This window comes from Lynx rufus, unplaced genomic scaffold (genome assembly GCF_022079265.1).
Source record: "Lynx rufus isolate CCGP_SWC_20201006 ecotype Redwood Valley unplaced genomic scaffold, mLynRuf1.p SCAF_13, whole genome shotgun sequence".
Lineage (NCBI taxonomy): Eukaryota > Metazoa > Chordata > Mammalia > Carnivora > Felidae > Lynx > Lynx rufus.
The window spans coordinates 34,135,100-34,153,568 of NW_025814827.1; the positions used below are offsets into that span (position 1 = coordinate 34,135,100).

General features: G+C 56.1%; 1 protein-coding gene across 1 annotated transcript; it reads left to right on the forward strand.

The window, feature by feature from the left end:
• The first annotated feature begins 12,365 nt into the window (after positions 1 to 12,365).
• CCDC9B (coiled-coil domain containing 9B) lies at positions 12,366 to 18,114 on the forward strand. Its single transcript, XM_047074712.1, has 11 exons — positions 12,366 to 12,377; positions 13,208 to 13,321; positions 13,593 to 13,700; positions 14,379 to 14,531; positions 14,623 to 14,748; positions 15,393 to 15,592; positions 15,870 to 15,928; positions 16,522 to 16,575; positions 16,676 to 16,775; positions 17,348 to 17,390; positions 17,474 to 18,114. Exons 1-11 carry the CDS (start codon positions 12,366 to 12,368, stop codon positions 18,011 to 18,013), a joined length of 1,509 nt encoding a protein of 502 aa, XP_046930668.1. The 3' UTR covers positions 18,014 to 18,114.
• The last annotated feature ends 355 nt before the right edge of the window (positions 18,115 to 18,469 follow it).

Here is an 18,469-nt window from a genome sequence, read left to right on the forward strand (position 1 = left end):
TCAACAACAGATACAGATATATTGAAAATCAGAACAAAGCACAGTTGTGTGTCCCCATTTGCTCGAGAGCTGGCCGAGTCCTCCAGCGGATGGTGAAGTCAGGAAGTGTGTGTTCTTAGCCCCAGTCTGTCAGCTGTCTGCCCTCTCAACCCGGGCCAAATTCCACGACACTAAGGGAGGCACTCCACAATGACAAATCCTGAATCTTCTGCTTCCACCTCCCGACAGGACCTACCTTGTCTCCCCATCCATCCCCTCCCCCAAATCCTATTTTCCCCAACTGAGTCTCCGCTCAGACCCTTGGTTGTTGGTGTATTCCTGCTTTGACCTTCTGGTCCCAGCTCTTAGCCTTTGCTCATGTTTCCTCCCACTTGGAAATCCTTCTTGCTTGATTTTCTGTGCCTTCCTGTGGGAAGTATGCTAATACTGGGCCATCCTGACCCTGCCCTGTATGCCCACTTTGGGTCCAGAGGGCTCATTCTGCAGTGACCAAACTGAGGGGTCCTGAGTGTTCTGAAGTGCTCCATTGGTGGGAATCATCTGCTCCATGAGATTTCTATTTCTTAGGGCCAGGATAGTCTTTTGTTCCTTTTGAGAAGAGCCAAGGGCACAGCTGCCATGAGCTGAGTTCTTGGCTCCAGACCCTCCATATCTCCACAAACTCAGCCTGAGCATGATCCCTAATTTCCCTGGGCCTTGTGTGTACAACGGGAAAAGCACCTGTCTGTTTGACCCCTGAGGTTCAAGATCTAGTGAGATGAAGGATGTAGGAGCATGTTTCTTAAACTGTGAAGTATTCTACAAAATGTAAGAAATTGTTTTCATTTTGGAACCCTCCACCACTTTCATGCAAACACACATTCTTGGCATGCAGTAGATATGGTTGACTGATGGCCTCTGCCTTCACCACTCTCCTTCCTTCTTCACCCCACAGCCTCCCAGCCACTTACCTGACTCCATCCTTATACAGCAAGCACAGGGAGTGACAAAAGGAACACCTGTGATTCAACAAGTCAAGTTTAGTTTGCTGTAATCCAAATCTCAGTCACTCCTTCTTCCCTCCCAGGAATGTATACACACAACCCTTTCAAAGGATAAAACTGTTCCCGCTGACTTAGCTTCGTACCCACTATGGAGTTGGGCACTGAGTAGGTGCCAGGCATTGGTGTTGAATGGACCCAACGGGTTCAGTCACATGGTGGATAGACAGAGACATCAAAGTATCATGCACTGGTCCCTAAACCCCACACCCTCACATGTGACCCCAGAACCACCCCCAGACTCACAATCCTGTATTAATTCGATTCTACTTGGTCAAGGTCAGTCATGTTATGCGTGTGTGTCTTCCACGTGTCAGGCCATGGTACCCAGTCCCTATAGATTCTTGTCCCTGTATAGACACCTGGCATAAAGGTGGGAGAGGGAGGCTTGATGAGAGCAATGTAGTCCCAGAGAAGAGGAGGATGGGGTTGTAGGGGCCTCTGGGGGATTCAGCACAAGGGAATGGAAAGCCTTCCAGGGCCCTAGCTGCTTGTTTCTATCTCCTCCCATCAGGGTTGGAAGTTCATGGGAGGCTTGGGGTCTGAGGCAGTTAGCCATTCTCCAGCAAGTGCACTCTCATTGGGTGGAGCTGCTGATGTGCCCTGGTGCCTGGCTTCATCTTGCTTGGGCACACAGGTCACAATGGACAACCCCAGACTGGACCCTGTGCACATACAATACATTCATTTTTTTTCTGACCCACAAGTGAAACTATAGTATATGACAAAAGGACCAAATACCTAACACCAGGGCTCTCTGGTACTCATATAGTTGGTGAACATGCAAACACAAATGTTCACACACACACACACACACACACACACACATGCACCCCTAATTCAACAGCCCCAGCCCCTTGCACCTCTTGAGTCATCTGCTTTTGTTGGCTTCTATTTGTACCACCAATGTTCAGCAGATGTCAGCCTCTGAGCTATGCCCAAGGTTGTTCCTTACCCTTGATCCTCCCCTTGGTGAGTAATGAGTCTGGAAGCGATTCATGAGGTTGGGGTTAGGGAAGGGAGTGATAAGGACGACCTAAGGTCCAGTTAGGTTGGAAGAAGGAGAAAAGACAGGCCTTGGAGGAAACAAAACCAATCCTGTTAAAAAATGGGCAGCAGATCTGAATAGACATTTTTCCAAAGAAGACATACAGATGGTCAACGCATACGTGAAAAGATGCCCAATGTCACTAATCATCAGGGAAATGCAACTCAAAACCACAATGAGCTATCACCTCACCCCTGTCAGAAGGGCTATTACCAAAAAGATAAGAAATAACAAGTGTTGGCAAGAATGTGGAGAGAAGGAAACTGTCAGGTACTATTGGTGGGAATGTGAATTGGTGCAGCCAATGTGGAAAATAGTATGGAGGTTCCTCAAAAAATTAAAAATAGAATTACCACAAGATCCAAAAATTGCACCTCTGGGTATTTATCCAAAGAAAATGAAGACACTAGCTGGGAAAGATATCTACACCCCATGTTTGTAGCAGCATTATTTACAGTAGCCAGACACGGAAGCACCCTAAGTGTCCATAGATGGATAAAGAAAATGTACATGTGTAGTGTTATATTATTCTGCCATAAAAAAGAAAGAAATGCTGCCATTTGCAACAGGTTGGATGGACCTTAAGGGCGTTACGCTAAGTGAAATAAGTCCGAGAAAGACAAATACCATACGATCTCACTGATACGTGGAATCTAAAAAAAACAAAGGCCAAAACCAAAGCCAAAACCAAAAGTCCTCAAAAACCCCAGAGCTCATAGACACAGACAACTACCTGGTGGTTGGTGGCAGTCGGGTGGAGGGGGTGAGGGTGAGGGGGAAGTGCAAAGTGGGTGCAGAGGGCCAAAAGGTACAAACTGTTGTACACCTGAAACTAATATAATGCTATGTCAATTAAACTTTGATTACAGGGGCGCCTGGGTGGCTCAGTCGGTTAAGCGTCCGACTTCTGCTCAGGTCATGGTCTCGCGGTTTGTGAGTTCGAGCCCCGCGTCGGGCTCTGTGCTGACAGCTCAGAGCCTGGAGCCCGCTTCGGATTCTGTGTCTCCCTCTCTCTGCCTCTCCCCAGCTCATGCTCTCTGTGTCTCAAAAATAAATAAATGTTAAAAAAAAAAAGAAATAAAATAAACTTCGATTAAGAAAAACAAGACAAGACTTGGACTTTCTCTTCCCGATTCAGGCCACGATGCTTGAAGGACAGGAGTTTGGTGTGTAAGTTCCTCTGAAAGGGAACAAATGCAATCCCTTCAGCCCTCAGTGAAACCCCTCTGCCTGGCATGACGGAGGCACGGGAGCTGGGCCTGCGGTGGCCGCAGGGCAGGTGGGCAGGCACGTATGCAGATACACCGACACACAGCACATAGACCCACATTGTGTTCATGAGAGACACAGACCTACACACACAGATGGACGACACCCACGCAGACAGAAACAGAGGCACAGATACCAACTGAGTACACATGCACACATCCTCAGAAAAAGCACGGCCACATAGACCCACAACACACTCTCACAGAGAGCCCCTCCTGTCCCCGGTCCACAGCCAGCAGATCCTTACCTGAGAGCATAGAGCAAGGAGCGGGAGTAAGTCTGAGGCTCCGTCTAACCTCAGGTGTATTTGTATAGGGTGGGGAGGCTGGACGGGCCAGGGACACTGGGAGGATCAGAGGCAGAGGGTGTGGAGGAATGAGGGAGGATGGGCTAATCTTAATCTGGGCAAAGAGCAGGTGGAAGCAGGATGTGTGAGTGTGGGTGTGCGTGTGTAGGTGGGGGGCAGGTGGGGAGGATGGAAACTTTACCCCATCAGTCTGGTAAGGAGATGCCATAGAACCAAGGAAAGTCCCAAACCTTGGCAGCCCTTGGGCTCACAATGTTGGCCGGAACTGAAGCATGCTAACACTCCCGCCCCCAGCTAGATGAAAGGGCTCGGTCGGCAGTTTCAATCAAGGAGAACAAGAACCACGTGGAATCGGAAGTATGCAAGAGGAAGCAGGAGTTAAAACAGCCACTGTTGCCAGGCTTTCCTGTAAAGGGCCTGGATGAACGGGCTGCACCTGAACTGCATTAAAGTCATTTTTTCAAAAAGTTTATTTACTTTGGGGGTGGGGAGGGGCAGAGAGAGAGAGAATCCTAAGCACGTTCCACAATGTCAGCGCGGACCCACAAACGGTGCGATCGTGACCTGGGCCGAAATCAAGAGTCAGATGCCTAATCGACTGAGCCACCCAGGCGCCCCTAAATTCACCTTTTGAAAAAAATTTTATTTCTTTATTTTGAAGAGAGAGAGAACGGGGGGGGGGGGGGAGAGAGAGAGAGAGAGAGAGAGAGAGGGGAAGAATCCCAAGCAGGCTCTGTGCTACTAGCTCAGAGCCTCGCACAGGGCTCCATCTCACGAACCGTGAGACCCTGACCTGAGCTGAAATCGCTCAGCCGACTGAGCCATCTGGGCGCCCCATTAAAACTCATTTTTAAAAAGTAACATACCAAAGGGAAATGCAAACAGGTCCTCACAAAGGATTATACTTGAATGTTCACGGCAGCTTTGTAGTAGCTAAAAACTGGGGATTTCTCAAATGTCTGTCAATAGGCTGAATGGCTGAACAGACCGTGGTGCCCGCAGTCAATGGAATACCACTCAGCAGTCAAAAGGGACGAACTGCTGATACACGCCAAAACACGCCTGCGTCTCAAAACCATTCCACTGAGTGCAGGACGTGGGATGTGAAGGATACACGGTGTGCAGTTCTGTCTAGAAAATTCTAAAATTTTGTAAAATTCTAGATAATGTGAACTAATGACAGCAGATCAGTGGTTGCCTGGGGACAGTGTGGTGGGAACTGGGGGGAGGTTAGGAGAAGCATTAGAAGGGACACTCGGATACTTGGTTTTGATGGGTGTGTTCATTATCTTGATTGTGGTGATGGTTTCATGGAGTGTACATGGGGCACACAACAAATCGCACAGTTTGTGCAGTTTATGGTACGTTGATTTGGTCTCTGTTAAAAGCTGTAAAAACAGAAGTAACATAACCACATCAGGAAATGATTTGAGACATGGAGGGAAGGAAAAAGTGATTCTCCTTTATTTCCATGGTGGAAAGGAAAGTATTTCTGTGTCAGGTTCTTTTACACTATCAGTGATCTCGTATCAGCTCTTGGAGAAAGGTGTTATTATTTCCCCCCCCTCCCTCTTTTGTAGATTAAAAAAAGCCGGGACTCAGAGAGGTTAAGAAACTTGCCTGAGGTCACCCAGCCAGGGTGTAGTTAGTCCCAATCAGGACTACCCCATCTAGCGCCTGGGCCTCTTCTCTCTACATTGTCTTTCCTTTCAGGAATGCTCTTCTGAAAATATCCGGCCTGCTCTGGTAACATTATGGGCAAAGGGCTTTGGTTCATGGGAAGGTGGGGTTCATGCACACAACTGTGCGCCTTCAGGGCTCCAGGGCGCAGAGGGCAGCCAGAGTCCTGGGAAGTTTACAGAGGTGTGGTGCCTGCAGCGTCCCACCCTCCAGCCCACACTTCACCCCTGTGCCCGGCCTCGGCCGGCCGCCCTGCAAGGCTTCCTCTTCTGGGAATCCTCCTTTTCCCTCTCGGGGACCCTGGTGGCATGACTTCCCCACCTCCACCCCCAGTCTTTGGCAGCAAACTGAAAGGAGAGGCCTGCATCCTCAGGGACCTCCAAAGGGACAGTGGGGCTGCAGGGCTGAGGAGGGCAGTGGGGGCCCAATGCCCTGGGCTCCAGTTTCCGTTCTCACCATCTCCGGAGTCAGGGTCTGAGCTCGGGATCCAGGTCCTACCGGCAGGTGGTAGGAGGCAAGGAGGCCTTGCTCGGGCAGAGGAGGTAGGCCTGTTTTGAAGGGGTGGACACAGAAGCTAGGACAGGCTGAGCGGTCTGGGGGGGACAGGAGGCCTGCTGTAGGGGAGGATGTGCGTAGCAGTGGCGGACAAGGCAGAGCGAATTTACAGCAGAGGATGCTGTTTGTGGATTCTCCCCTTTCCAACCCTAAGATGTGGGTGAGCAGAGCCTCAACTGTGGGTGTGTCCCCTCTTTCCTTGGGTACTGTGCCTTAGAGATAGTGACCGCCCACCAAGCGATTGGATGTACTGTCTGGCTGAGAGAGGTGGTCTTCCTTGCCAGAAAGTCACGAGTATAGAGGAAAGGACTCTGAGGAGCAAGAAGAGACCTTTCTGGGGGGAGCGTCTGGCCTTGAGGAGAGGAGCGGCCAAAGGGAGTCTCCCATAGCGGTAGAAGCTGTGGGTGGGGGGTCTTGGGGAGGGTGCTGACTGGCAATGAAGACAGGATGTCACTCTCTACGACCCTTCATGCCTGTCAGCTGAGCCAGCAAGGCACCCTGCTCCTGGGCTGCTCTGTAGGGTGGGGAGGGAGGCAGGAGAACCAGGCGTCTTTCTTTACACAGTTTGGGTGGACAAGTTTCTCCCGGCAACAGGGCAAAGGTGGCTGGTCTTGGGCACGGGCTGGAGAGAGTGTGCAGGGCTGGGCATCGGCCTCAGTGATTCGGCACAGGTGCAGTGGGGAGACCCCACCCTACCACGGAGACTTCTGGGCAAGTCACTGACCCTGATCTCCAAAAAGAAGCTAATAACACCTGCCCTGGCTAATTCACAGATTTCAAAGCTCGGTGAGATCAAATGACATCACAGGTGTGAGGCCTTTGGCAGTGCTGTTTGTAAGTGCGTGGTGTTCTCATTATTGTCAGTATTAGCACTGATGAGCTATTGACTTCCTGGCCTCATCGTTCCTGCCCTTGTGCACACTGAGATCTTTCTGTGGGACATATCACCACTTTTGGCTTCTGGCATCACTGAGTATTTTACTGAGAGTCTCCTGAGACATTTCCCCCTAGCCCCAGCTTCTTCCAATGCCCTCCTTCCCCCTAAGGTGACCAAACTTCCAGGTTTGCCTAAGACTGAGGGGTGTTCTGGACTCAAGACTTCCGGTGCTAAAATGGAGTCAGTTCCGGGCAAGCTGGGACAACTGGTCACTGTACTTCTCTCTCCAGCCTGTGGCTGCTTCCTCTTCCCTGTGGTGACCATGGAACGTGCTTTCACCCAGGTTGTCCTCTGCTGCCTTGAAGCGTCCAGGTTGGGTGACGCCACCTGGAGAGGGGGCATGTCAGCCCTGGCCATTCCAAAGGCACCTTCCCTCTTCTCAGTGGGACAGGTCACCTCTCAACAAGCCCTCTGCCTTCTGTCGGGCTTCTGTCCTTCTTTCTATTCTTCAAAACTGGGCCAGACCTCTTCCCTATGTCTAGAGGGTATGACCCCACCCACACCTCACCCCCGTGAGAGGCCCCTGTGATGAGCTTCAAGTGGGGGGAGAACGTGTCTGTCCCATGCCAGCATTCCAACCTATTTGCCTGCCCAGAGGAAAGAGCCCCCTGGGTGCATGCAGGCAAGCCTGGCCTGTTCCCCACATTCGTGAGGGCCCCCAGGCCTGAGTCCTGGATGCTGTCTTGACTCCTCCCTTCTCTACTCCATGCCCCTCCCCCATGCTGATGCTCTAAGGCCTCCTGAGGCTCCCTTGCTCACTCTTCCCTGGACTCCCACTGCTCTGCCTGGCCCAGACCCCTCCCTCCGGGATCTGAACACAGCCCCCCTGCTTGTGCCACTGCGCTTGCCATCATGCATTCACAGGATGCCCTCTCACAACCACCCCCTTGTTGAGTCTTCCTCATCCCCTTGAGGCTCAGTTGGAAAATTCCTTGGTTGGCCCGTGCCCTGTGCTGCCCTGGCTTCAGGCTAACATGGCCTGGTATTGGCAAGTGCTGGTAAGGTGGAGTCTGGATCCTCGCCTCTCGGTTCCCTCATTGCCTCGGCCAGGTCAAGTACGCAGTAGATACCCCGTTAACGTTAACGTTGTGGGCCAGCTCTTGACAGGGTGGCACTCAGCCTCTGGTTGTGGGCAGCTCTGGGCTAGGGGTTGGGAGCAGGGGTGGGTCCTGGGTCCTGGGAGAACACTGTGAGTCACCTTTGCACCCGTCATGGAGAAGAGAGCCCCAAACAAGGGAGAACCCGGGGCTTCATCTCTCACTGCAGGGCCAGGAGCTGGAAGGCATGTGATGTCCCAGCCTTGGGTGTGCCCTGGAAAGCAGAATGGAGGAGTGGGTCCCCAGATCAGCCTTTTGCCTCCTGATGCCTTAAAGGGCTTCAGCCCCACCCTGCTCTGGCATGCGTGTTCTGGGGAAAGGCGAGGCCCAGACTGCCCCCGTGGCTGCAGCCTGCCCAGAGCGTGTCCTGGCCTTACTTCATGTACTCTGAGTCCTCCCCACCCAGGGCTGGGCCTGGTCTGCCCTGAGAGGCTTGCATCGCCTTGCATAGATCTCAGGTCAGGAGGAGGCAGGAAAGCAGTTTCTTGGGCCAGGAATGGCCCTGATGGAGAGTGGGTTTGCAGGAAAGGAAACCCAGGAGGCTTTAAGCCACCCTCTTGACTCTCCCTATTTGGAGGGTCGCCTGCCTATTGTCTGGGTGCTCATGTAATCCAGCCTTGCCCGCCCTCCTCCTCAATACTCAACCACCCACCCAGAGTGGGGAAAGTGGCCCCAGTGATCTCTAAGGGTTTGGCCCTAGCCCGGAATGGTTCCCAGACACTGGGATGTGAGCCTGGAACTGGGCCTGGTGGGATCCAGAGGCAGGTGAAGCACGGGGACTGCTTCTGGCAGCATCGGCGCTAGCTGGCCAGAGATGGCAGCCAGAGCCCGGGACTTCAGAGGGGACGAGGCACGAGGGAGGGGAGCAGTCAAGGTGAACTCCCTGCAGGGGGTGGGGCAGGAGCCTGGCCTTACAGGATTTGCTGGGCAGGGGTCATCATGAAGGGAGGCTCAGAGAGGATGCTGAGGGGGTGCCTCAGGATCCCCCTATCAGGTCACAAGAGGGCCTCACACTTCAGAAGTCTTCAGTGTGTTCAGATCCCAGCAGGCTGGCAGGAGGCAGCCTTTGGGGCCCCTCAGAGGATGCTGTAGTGGTAGCATCCACGAGGTGGCTATCACGGTTCCCGGAGGCAAGAAGAAAACTATGTTGAGCTTGACTCTGGGAGGCGTGTTGTTCCAGATATAGATAAGACGTGTCATTTCCTTTCATCTGCCAATGACTTGGAGGAGTAGGTACACCTCATTTTACAGATGAGGACCAGAGCGATAAGGGACTGCCCTAAAGTCATACAGTCAATGAAAGTGAAATTAATTCGGACTCCCCCATCCCACTCTGCCCCATCTTATATCAAGGTTGAGGAAGGGCAAGGACTGGAGTGCTTACGTTTTATTCATCAGCCCTGGGCAGGGGCAGCCATTCTGGAAACAGTAAATGAGGCCCAGGAGTGGGGTCTCTGTCAGATCTGGGCTCCCAGTCTTGGTGCGTGGTCCAGAGAGTCCCTTCCTCCCTTGCAGGCCTCTCTCCTCTTTCCTCCCCAGTGACAATCCCCAGATTTGCAGCCATCTTGTCCTCAGGATGGGCTCTGGGTATGTATACCATGGACCACGAATACCACCCAAATACAGCCCACTTCAGGTGTGTGACCACGGGCCCAGCTGGCAGGCCACCCGAGAGGGAGCCAGGGAAGAGCTGTTGACCAGGACCCATGGCTGAGGTGCCAGGACAATGGGTCCGCCTCAGCGCAGGGAAGAGGAGGGCACAGAGCGAAGTATCTGCAGAAACAATGTTTTGGGGGCCACCTGGGGGTGAGGGGCAGGAAAGTGCACAGCTGGGTGGCAGGTGACTTGGCTCCTAGTCTCACCTGTGACACAAAAGGCAGTGTGGCCTGGGCAGGTCGTGCTATCTCTCTGGCACTTCTCATCAATAAAATAAGGCTTCTACAACTGTGTAGCTTCTCTAAGATGGCGGAGTTGGGAGTTCTCTAGTCTGGGGATTACAGAGACTTGAGGGAGAGGAACTGGGGAGCTGGAGGGAAGAAGGGGAAGAGAGCCCACACCTCATGAGGATTTGTGACTCTGCTGTCCCCTAGTGGTGGCATGGAGTAACAGAGACATGGTGTCTCCCACTTCCCCCAGACAGGGGTCCTTTCTTTACCCCTCATAGGGGACTTTACCACTACTCAGCGCTGCGTGTGTTTCTGGGTGGAGAGAAAGGCAGTCAAAGCACATACATAGGACACCCACAGCCACGCACAGGATAGCGCGGGTTATTCCCTCCTGTATCTGCTCTGCGAGCGCTTGGGGAGGGTCTGTAGTTTATAAGGGCACTATGCCGGGCCCTGGGGATCTGGAGGCACTCGGTATACCATTTCTGCCCTCAGAGAGCCTCTGTCCATTTGGGGAGCAGACAAGCAAACTTCAGACTCTGGAGAAAATAGGAGAATGTAGGGGCTGCTCTGAGGGACGACGTATTGTGTGAGTAACATTTGGCAAGCACACGGCCAGCAACTGTGGGGGCCTATCCGATCACTGGTTTGTCCTAGAAAATGTGCGCCTGCAGCCCGATGGGCCTGGAGACCTTCACTAGGTTAGGAGGGTCTCTCCCTGCAGGCCCTTCCAGAAGAGGGGGGGTGTCACCCTCTCTATGGGATGGCCGGATTGCTACCTGTGCTTCCTGTCTCCCTGCCGCTGTCCTGCCCTGACCCTGGCTGGGAACAGGGGTGAGGGGCACAGCCGACCTTGCCTCACCCCTGTAGCCTCCTGTATCTACACCCCACTGCCCCGGACCTGGTTTGAGAGCCAAAGATGATGGAGAACATTAGGTCTCAGCTGCTGCGTCGCTCCATCTCAGGCTGGTGCTGTGCAGGCCTCCCAGGTCCAACAACACGGTGTGGGGTAGGTGGTGGGAAGCTTGGGGGCCAGACCACCAGGGCCTTTGGGGGCTAGGATGAAACTCAGCATCCTGTGTGAGGTAGCACACAGAGAGGGTGGGAGAAGGAGAGGGAGAGGAGAGAGAGAGAAAAAGAGAGGGAGAGGAGACTGGGTACGTCACCATTGCTGGGAGTCTGACTCAGTGGGAACATCCGGCAGGAAAGGAAGAGACTGTGGTGGCATTTCCAAGCAGGATGGGAACTCTGGGGCTGTGGAGATTGGCTGTGGGTCAGGGGTGCTGTGTGAAGGCCTGGCCAGGAAAAAGGCTAACCATAGTAGGGATGGGAGGGGGGCAGGAACGGATGGGTCAAGGGGAGTAGACCTTGAAACTCTGGCTGCCTGGGCTGGTCTGGGGAGGAGTGAAAGGGCAGCGAGGATTTCTGCTCTGGAGACAGATCATGGGATTAGCGAAACTGAGGCCTGTTCCATCAGGAATGTGGGGAATGCAGGGACCTCTCCCTCCCATCAGGTCTTGGAGGTCGGGGCCCTGTAGCTATTGAAACAGACCATAGGTACCCCTGATACAGAGAGACACCCCTCCTCCCAGCACCCCAAGCCTCAGCTCCCAGGGGCTCTAAGAGTGGGACTGCCAGGCAAGCCGCTTCCCTCAGCCATACTGGGAAGATTTGGAGAGAGATTTTCCTGAGAAAGGCTGCCTCCTTTCTCAGGGTGGGAGAGGATGAAAGGCCAGTCCTGGAGAGCAAGGCCAGGAAGCGCCCAGAGTTGGGACCCTGAGTGGCCGGCTCTGGGCTGCGGCGGCATGGGTCCTGCGGGAAGGCCCATCTCCCCATACCGAGGGGAGACTTGGACAGCTGAGCCTCTCTGGAGTGGCTGTACTTTAGAACACAGGGAAGACACTGTTCAACCTAAAGGAATGACTAATGGTGTTATGTCAGGTATGTAGTAGTATTTGGTGGCCGAGGGGAGGTGAGCTTCTTGGTCCCTTCAAATTCCTGAAACCAGAGCTGATGAGGACAAATAGGGAGAGGCTCATTTGAGGTGGGGGCCCTCCGACTAGGATGCCCGATGGGCTCAGCTGCATCCTGTAGGCTCTTTACTCCTGGGAGGAATGGAGGCTTCTGTTGGCTGCCCATCCCTCTGCAGGTGCATCCAGGCTGGGGCTCCGCTGGGCATAGAGCCTCAGAGAAGGCAGGGCCTGGGGCAGCCAGACCCCCTGCGTGGGCCAACCCGACAGAGAAAGGTTCTTGCCCTGTCTCTGGGGACGCTGGGGCGGGGCAGGGAGAGAGGTGCTGGGCAGGGCCAGTGCCCTGGTCCTTGCCCTCTGAGAGTGGATGGGTGGGGGCGGTGGCGACAGCATTCCTGGCTGTGAGCCCAGAGGAGTCTTTTGTAATCACAACATGATCTCGTGTGCTGAGCAGTGAAGCCGGCAGGGAGAGGCCAGCAGAGGCCCGGCTCCGGTGGTGGCTCGGCGGCTCCGGCTTCCCTCCGGCTCTGGCTCCCCTGGGGCTGCTCTGGAATTCTCTCAGTGCCCACTGTTGCCATGCACTCGGCTGTGAGTGGCACCTCACCTTTGGCGGGGGGCTTCTGGGGGCTGGGAGGAGGCCGGGACACCAGGCAGCCACACTCTGGGGCAGCTGGGGACAGCTGGGCCTGGGAGGAACAGGGCTGTGCCTAGGCCTGCAGGGGCCTGGGCAGGGGCGTTTGGCTACAAGGGAGACCCTCCAGCCACACAGGGAGAGACCTGGGGATTTCGGGGCAGAGGCATGGTTTGCTTAGGGTGGCTCTTCTGCTGGGCCTGCCCATGGAGCTGGCTCTCTCCTGCCCCGACTGCCGGAAAGAAGCTCAGGCCTGGAAAGGCTGGGCTCGCGACGGTGGCTCTTTCCCACAGGCTGGGCTGCAAGCCTGGGGAGTGGGGCCTGGGGCCTGGGAGCCCAGGACAGAGCAGGGGCTTCTCTTTTTACCATGGTTCTGGGCCTGGGAGCAAAACAGCTCCCCTCCTCGACCTCCTGAATACCCTGGCAACTTCCCAGTCACGGCAGGTTCCGCTGCCAGAGCCATTTATAACTCTCATTCCTGCTCGGCAGGCTCTCTCGGCAGTGGAGCTCCCTGGAGAGCCCGGGGGAGGGGCAGCCCACTGCTGAGAGCGGAGGGCCCCATATGAGGCCCTGATCTGAACCCCTGAGGAGGCAGAGAGCCGGGCAGACAAGCCTAGTAGGGTGGGGACTTGGGACCTTCCATGTGCCATCCCCCCTTGTGAGCCTAGCTCCGGAGAGCCGGGGTCCATTCGTGGTAAGAATATGGTTCTCAGGTGAATGTGAAAGTTAGGGGCCTGATAAGGGATGGGCCCGGCAGTCAGGAGCTTGGGCCCCCTGCCCTCTGCAGGGGCCTCACGGAGCTGAGTCACCCCTGAGCAGGCAGGAAGAGAAGGATGCAGAGCTGGATCGGAGGATAGTGGCCCTTCGAAAGAAGAACCAGGCCTTACTCCGCAGGTACCAGGTAAGCGGGCTGTGATGGGCCGGGAAGGGCAGCTGGGTGGGCACTCCCTGTCTGTCTCGCAGACCCCTGCATGGCGGTCTGTCCCTGCAGGCTCTAGGCCTGGGGCCAGGGTTAGGGCCATGTGGTTCATCTCAGAAACTCTGAGAGGACCTTGGGGACTCCGTGATGCCGTGCCTCTGCCCCCTGGTGTCCCACCGGTGTCTCTCTGTGTAGGCCTGTCTGTGTGCGTCTGGGGGGCCATGGCCTGTGCTGACCCCGGGCCCTCCCGTAGGAGATCCAGGAAGACCGTCGGCAGGCGGAGCAGGGGGGCATGGCTGTGACCGCGCAGGAATTCCTCCGACCTGATGGCCTCACTGTCACTATCAGCCAGGTTCCCGGCGTAAGCCCCACCCCGGGGTGACAGCGTGGGTTGTTCACTCCTGTAGCTGCTCTGCGAGTGCTGACGGAGGGTCTGTAGTTTACAGGGCACCATGCCAGGCCCTGGGGACCCGGCCCTGCGAGGAGGTGGAGGCCCAGCCTGCGTCAGGGGAAGACAACCGCTCCTGCTCCTCTGTTTCCTCCACTCACAGTTCTGGGGCTCACCCGTCAGTTCCCAGCCTTCTGCAGCCCAGCCCACCCAGTCCCCCTGCACCCAAAGGGCCACAGCTGAAAGGCCACCGAATAGAAGCCTCCCCATACCCTTTCCCAGTCCCATAGCCCTGCACCTGTGCTGTAAACCACAGGCTGCTCCTAAAACCCAAACCCTACAGGGACAGAGAAGTGGGGCCGAAAGCCAGGAGCAGTATCGGAGGGACAAAGCCCCATTGTCCGAGTGCTTTGGATTTCCCAGCTCAGAGATGACAGGCTGCTATGGCATCTTGGGCCCCAGGGTGGCCCCAGGGCCTGGATAACCTAATGCCACTGGCATGTGAATGCCCCATAGAATCAGCTCCTCTATGGGCATTCCAGGGAGGTCCAGGGCTGGAAGCCAGCCTTGGGGAACCTCCCAGAGGACTCAGTGCCCAGCTCTGCTCAGCCCTGCCCATGTGGCCTGAGGGCATGGCATCCCATTCCGCAGGAGAAGCGGGTGGTCAGCCGGAACTGGGTGAGATCCCTCGGACCTGAAGCAGCCGGTGCGATGCTTGAGGACGAGGAGGTGGAGTATCACACCGGTACTTTCTGCCTGGGGGACCGGGTGGAGCTGGCTGTGACCATGGAGAACAAAGCTGAGGTAAGCAGGGTGGGCGGGGGAAGCCCAGGCACCAGGCCGACGGCCTCTTTTTACCTGGCTGTGCCACACCACCCATCCTCACCTCCTCCAGGCCAAGCGGATCGTAAGTGAGAAGCCCACCAGAGCAAAGAACCGGGGGGCAGGAGGGTCACCTGGAGGGGGCTTGGGCCGGACCCCCTCCATGCAGATGGCCGTCAGCTCGGATTCGGCACGGAAGGTACATCTTCAAGAGAGGATGGGGACATGAAAGTGGCAGTGCTCATTTGGGGGAGGCGGAGAAGCTGAGTCACATATGTCCCTCATCTATGGGGACATGTCCAGGTAGCATCAGCAAAAATTCCCACCCCTTCTTCCTTTCTCTGGCCAGTCTCCACGTTGGGCGGGCCTTGCAGTGAGAGACAGGAGAAGTCAGAGGTCAGCCCCTTACCCTAACTGGATCTCTGACGGGCCTTGGGGTGGGCCAGGAGGCTGCAGGGGACTGGCCATGTGCCAGGTGTGACCTCTAGGTGGCAGCAGCCCCTACTACTGGCTCTTGCCGACTGCTGCCAGATGCCTCTCCACTCTGGGCCTGTCCATACCCTCCCTCCCCTATAACCCCGTGGATAGGTGCTATTATTATCCCCATTTTACAGATGAGAAAATGATACACAGAGAGGTTAAGTAACTTTCCCAAAAGACACAGCTAACAAGTGGATGGAAACCGTATCTATGGCAAACAACACGTTAGAGACGGAAAGGATTTAATTTTTAGACGGGGACGTGGAAACCTGGAGAGGAAGGGGTTAGTAGTATCCAGATTTCCACTCCAAGCCCAGGCCTTCCTGCTTCTACCCCATGGTGCTGAGTGTCTTCTCCCTGCAGGGTGCTCGGGAGCCCCAGAGTCCAGGCCTGGTCCCAGGCCCGGTTCCCCACCAACCAGTGGGGGGACCCCAGGAGGTGGGCTGGGACTACGCCCAGTGGAAGCAGGAGCGGGAACAGATCGACCTGGCCCGTGTGGCCAGGCACAGAGACGCACAGGGTGACTGGCGCCGCCCGTGGGACCTGGACAAGGCCAAGCCCACGTGGGTGGCAGGGCTGGGCAGCTTGTTGGACTGACATGTTTGTGGGGCTTAGGGCAGGATTAACTGTGGGTGCTTCTTGGAGGGCTGGTGAGACCGTCTCCAGGGTGGTTAAGAGTCTTCCTGGGCCCTCTGGTTGGGCCCTGGGCTCAGGGCGGGCACCGGGTCCCCCACCTTTCCCCCATCTGTTCTGGGGTTGGAGCTGGGGGAGGCAGTGGTTGTGTGAGGCTTGCCCTAGCTTGTGTCCATCCCACAGCAGCCTGACTCTCTGGGTCCACAGGCTACAGGACTCCAGCAAGCCTCGAGAAGAGGGCCCGGCCAGGGCGGGCGGCACCAGGGGTGAGCCAATACCCACCGCACCTCCTTCCCCTCCTTGGCTTTTATCACAGCCTCCCCCCACCCCCTGCTTCCCCTCCTTTCTCTGTCTCTTGGTGTGCCACTTATTTCTGGAGCTAGAAAGAGGCATGGAAGAACATCTTCGTTCCTCTCCCTTGCTATTAGAGCAGGGCACCTTCCCTCCCTCCAAACCCACAGCTCCTACCCTGGGTTCTGACCCCAGCAGTTCCGGGGAGGAGGCTCACAGGAAGTCTGCACTGGGATCCTTTTGAAGTTGGTCCCTCATGGGTGAAAGCTCCAGTCTCCCTGTCCCTGGCCTGTTGTAGGGACAGAGCTCTTAGAACTGCTGGTCCCCTGACTTCACATAGGAGGAAGCTGGGGCTGGAGAGGCTCAGCCAGCTACCTAGCCAGGAATGGCAAAGTGAGCACAGGCACCCAGCTCTCTCGATCCCCAGACCGGGGCTCTTTTGGGGAGTCAGAACATCCACAACTGGACTAGGAGAAAGACAGACAGCTTCCTGGTCCTGGAAAAATGGTGTTGCTTCCTTGGAACCTTTATCACCCCACTCTTTCCCCATTTCCTTTGCCCCACTTAGGTCCCAGGAGCCACCGAAAGCTACAGCCCCCACCCTTGTCCCCTGATGGTAAAGGTGAGTTGGGAATAAAGGAGGAGCAGGGTTGCATGAGCTAGTGAAGGAGCTGGGCTGCCATGCCCTCTTCTCTGCTTGATTCGTGGGCCATCTCTTGCAGGTGGTACTACTCGGGGTGGGCAACCCAGCAGATCCTCAGTGGTGTCTGCCACACGAAGCAAAGCCCGGGGGACAGAGAGGCTGACTGGCAGGGCCCGCAGGTAACAGGGGGCAGGGGGCAAAATCAGGGGAATCATCTGGGCTTCCTGATTTCCTGGATCTCCCTTGCCCCTGGGAGGTCAGGACCAGCACTGGTCCAGCTTCATGCTCCGGGCCTCGGGGCCGCTGCCTCCTGCCTGACGGCTGCCTGGTGGCAGGTTAATGAGGTTCCAGAAGAGGCCAGCAGCAAAGGCAGCAGCAGCAGCGAGAGCCTGGTGCCCAGGGAGGCCGCAGTAATTACAGCAGTTGCCTTCCCCCAGGAAGTCAGGCATGCCTTTCCAGGCGGTGCAGGCAGGGACACGTCCAGAGTCTCCATGGAACTCAGGGTGGCCCAGGCCTGGCCATAAACATCAGCTGGGCACCTGGGATGGAGCTCAAGTGGCTGGCGTTCAGAGGAAATGGCAGGATTTAGGGAAAAAGGTCGGGTTGGAAGGGAAGTATCCTGGAGCCTTGTTCTGGCTCTGAGACCCTTGGGGTCTAGTTGCTCCCTGGGAACATGGGCCCCTGGCTACAGAGCAACTGATGTGAAGGGCATGGGTAGGAGTAGACCCTGCCATGTGTCGTGTTTCTACAGGTGGGAGACGAAGGAAGGCAAGGAGGAGCTGGAGAGCCAGGAGGTGGGTGTTTGGGAATAGGATGGGACGGGCTGGGGATCTGAGCTCTGAATTCGCCAGCCAGCAGGGCCAATCTCTTGTTTCAGGGAAGCCAAAGTACCAGAAAGAGTCGGAGCGAGGAGGAACACTCACAGAAGCAGAGCGAGGTGGAGCTGAGCAGACCCACAAGTGCCCCAGCAACCAGCCCAGCCCCGGTATCCCCAGAGGGGCCAAAAAGGGAGTCAGGAGTCTTGATAGCCAGTCCAGAACCTGCCTCTCCACAAAACACTGACTTGGTTCCCCTTGACCTTTCTCTAGGAGGAGCCAGTAGCCCTGGGCCCGGGGCGAGTGTGTGTGTGCTCCCTCCAAGGCCTGGAGCCCAGGAGAACCCTGTGTCCCGGCCAGATGGTTCTGAGCAGCTCCCGGGGTGGAATGACCCCCAGGCTGAGCCGGAAGTACAGACTTGCTCCAAGCCCCAAGGAGGAGCAGGGTCCTTAGAGCCCAGAGAAGACAGGTCTGGCAAGGCTGGGGCCCAGCAGGGCTTGGCACAACGAAGCAGGCCCACCAGGGCAATGGGCCAAAGGGCAAGGGGCGCAGGAGGTGTGAGAAGCAGGACAGGAGGTCCGGGCCCCGCGGGAAGATGCTGAGCAAAGCCCCTGGGAGCAAAGGGGCCGGGCTGGGCAGAGGAGGAGGGAAGAATGCAGTCAGGACTCTTGTGCGTGGTGGGTGTCTGGTTGCTGGTGGCTTGTGGCAGTCCAGCTGAGCAGTTGGGCAAACTTTCCAGTGGGGTGACATCGTGAGGGCAAGGAGCTGGCCTTCCTTGTATCTCAGGTGCACATCCCTGGGTACGGGTGTGTTTTCACCTGCAGGTAAAGCTCCTGGTGTATTCCTATGTCACACCTGGTCTCTGAGGCTGGCAAGAAAGCGAGGCTTGGAAACACTCAGCACCTGGCTCACCTGGCCTCTATCACCCCCAGGGCCTGGCTTCTCTTTCCAGCTGTGGCTTTGGAGGTGGAGGCAGCCTCAGTAGCCGGCAGGACCAGCCCAGGCCTGGGCCCTTTCCCATGCCTCTGCCTTGCACCCAGGTGACTCACAGCCCCAGA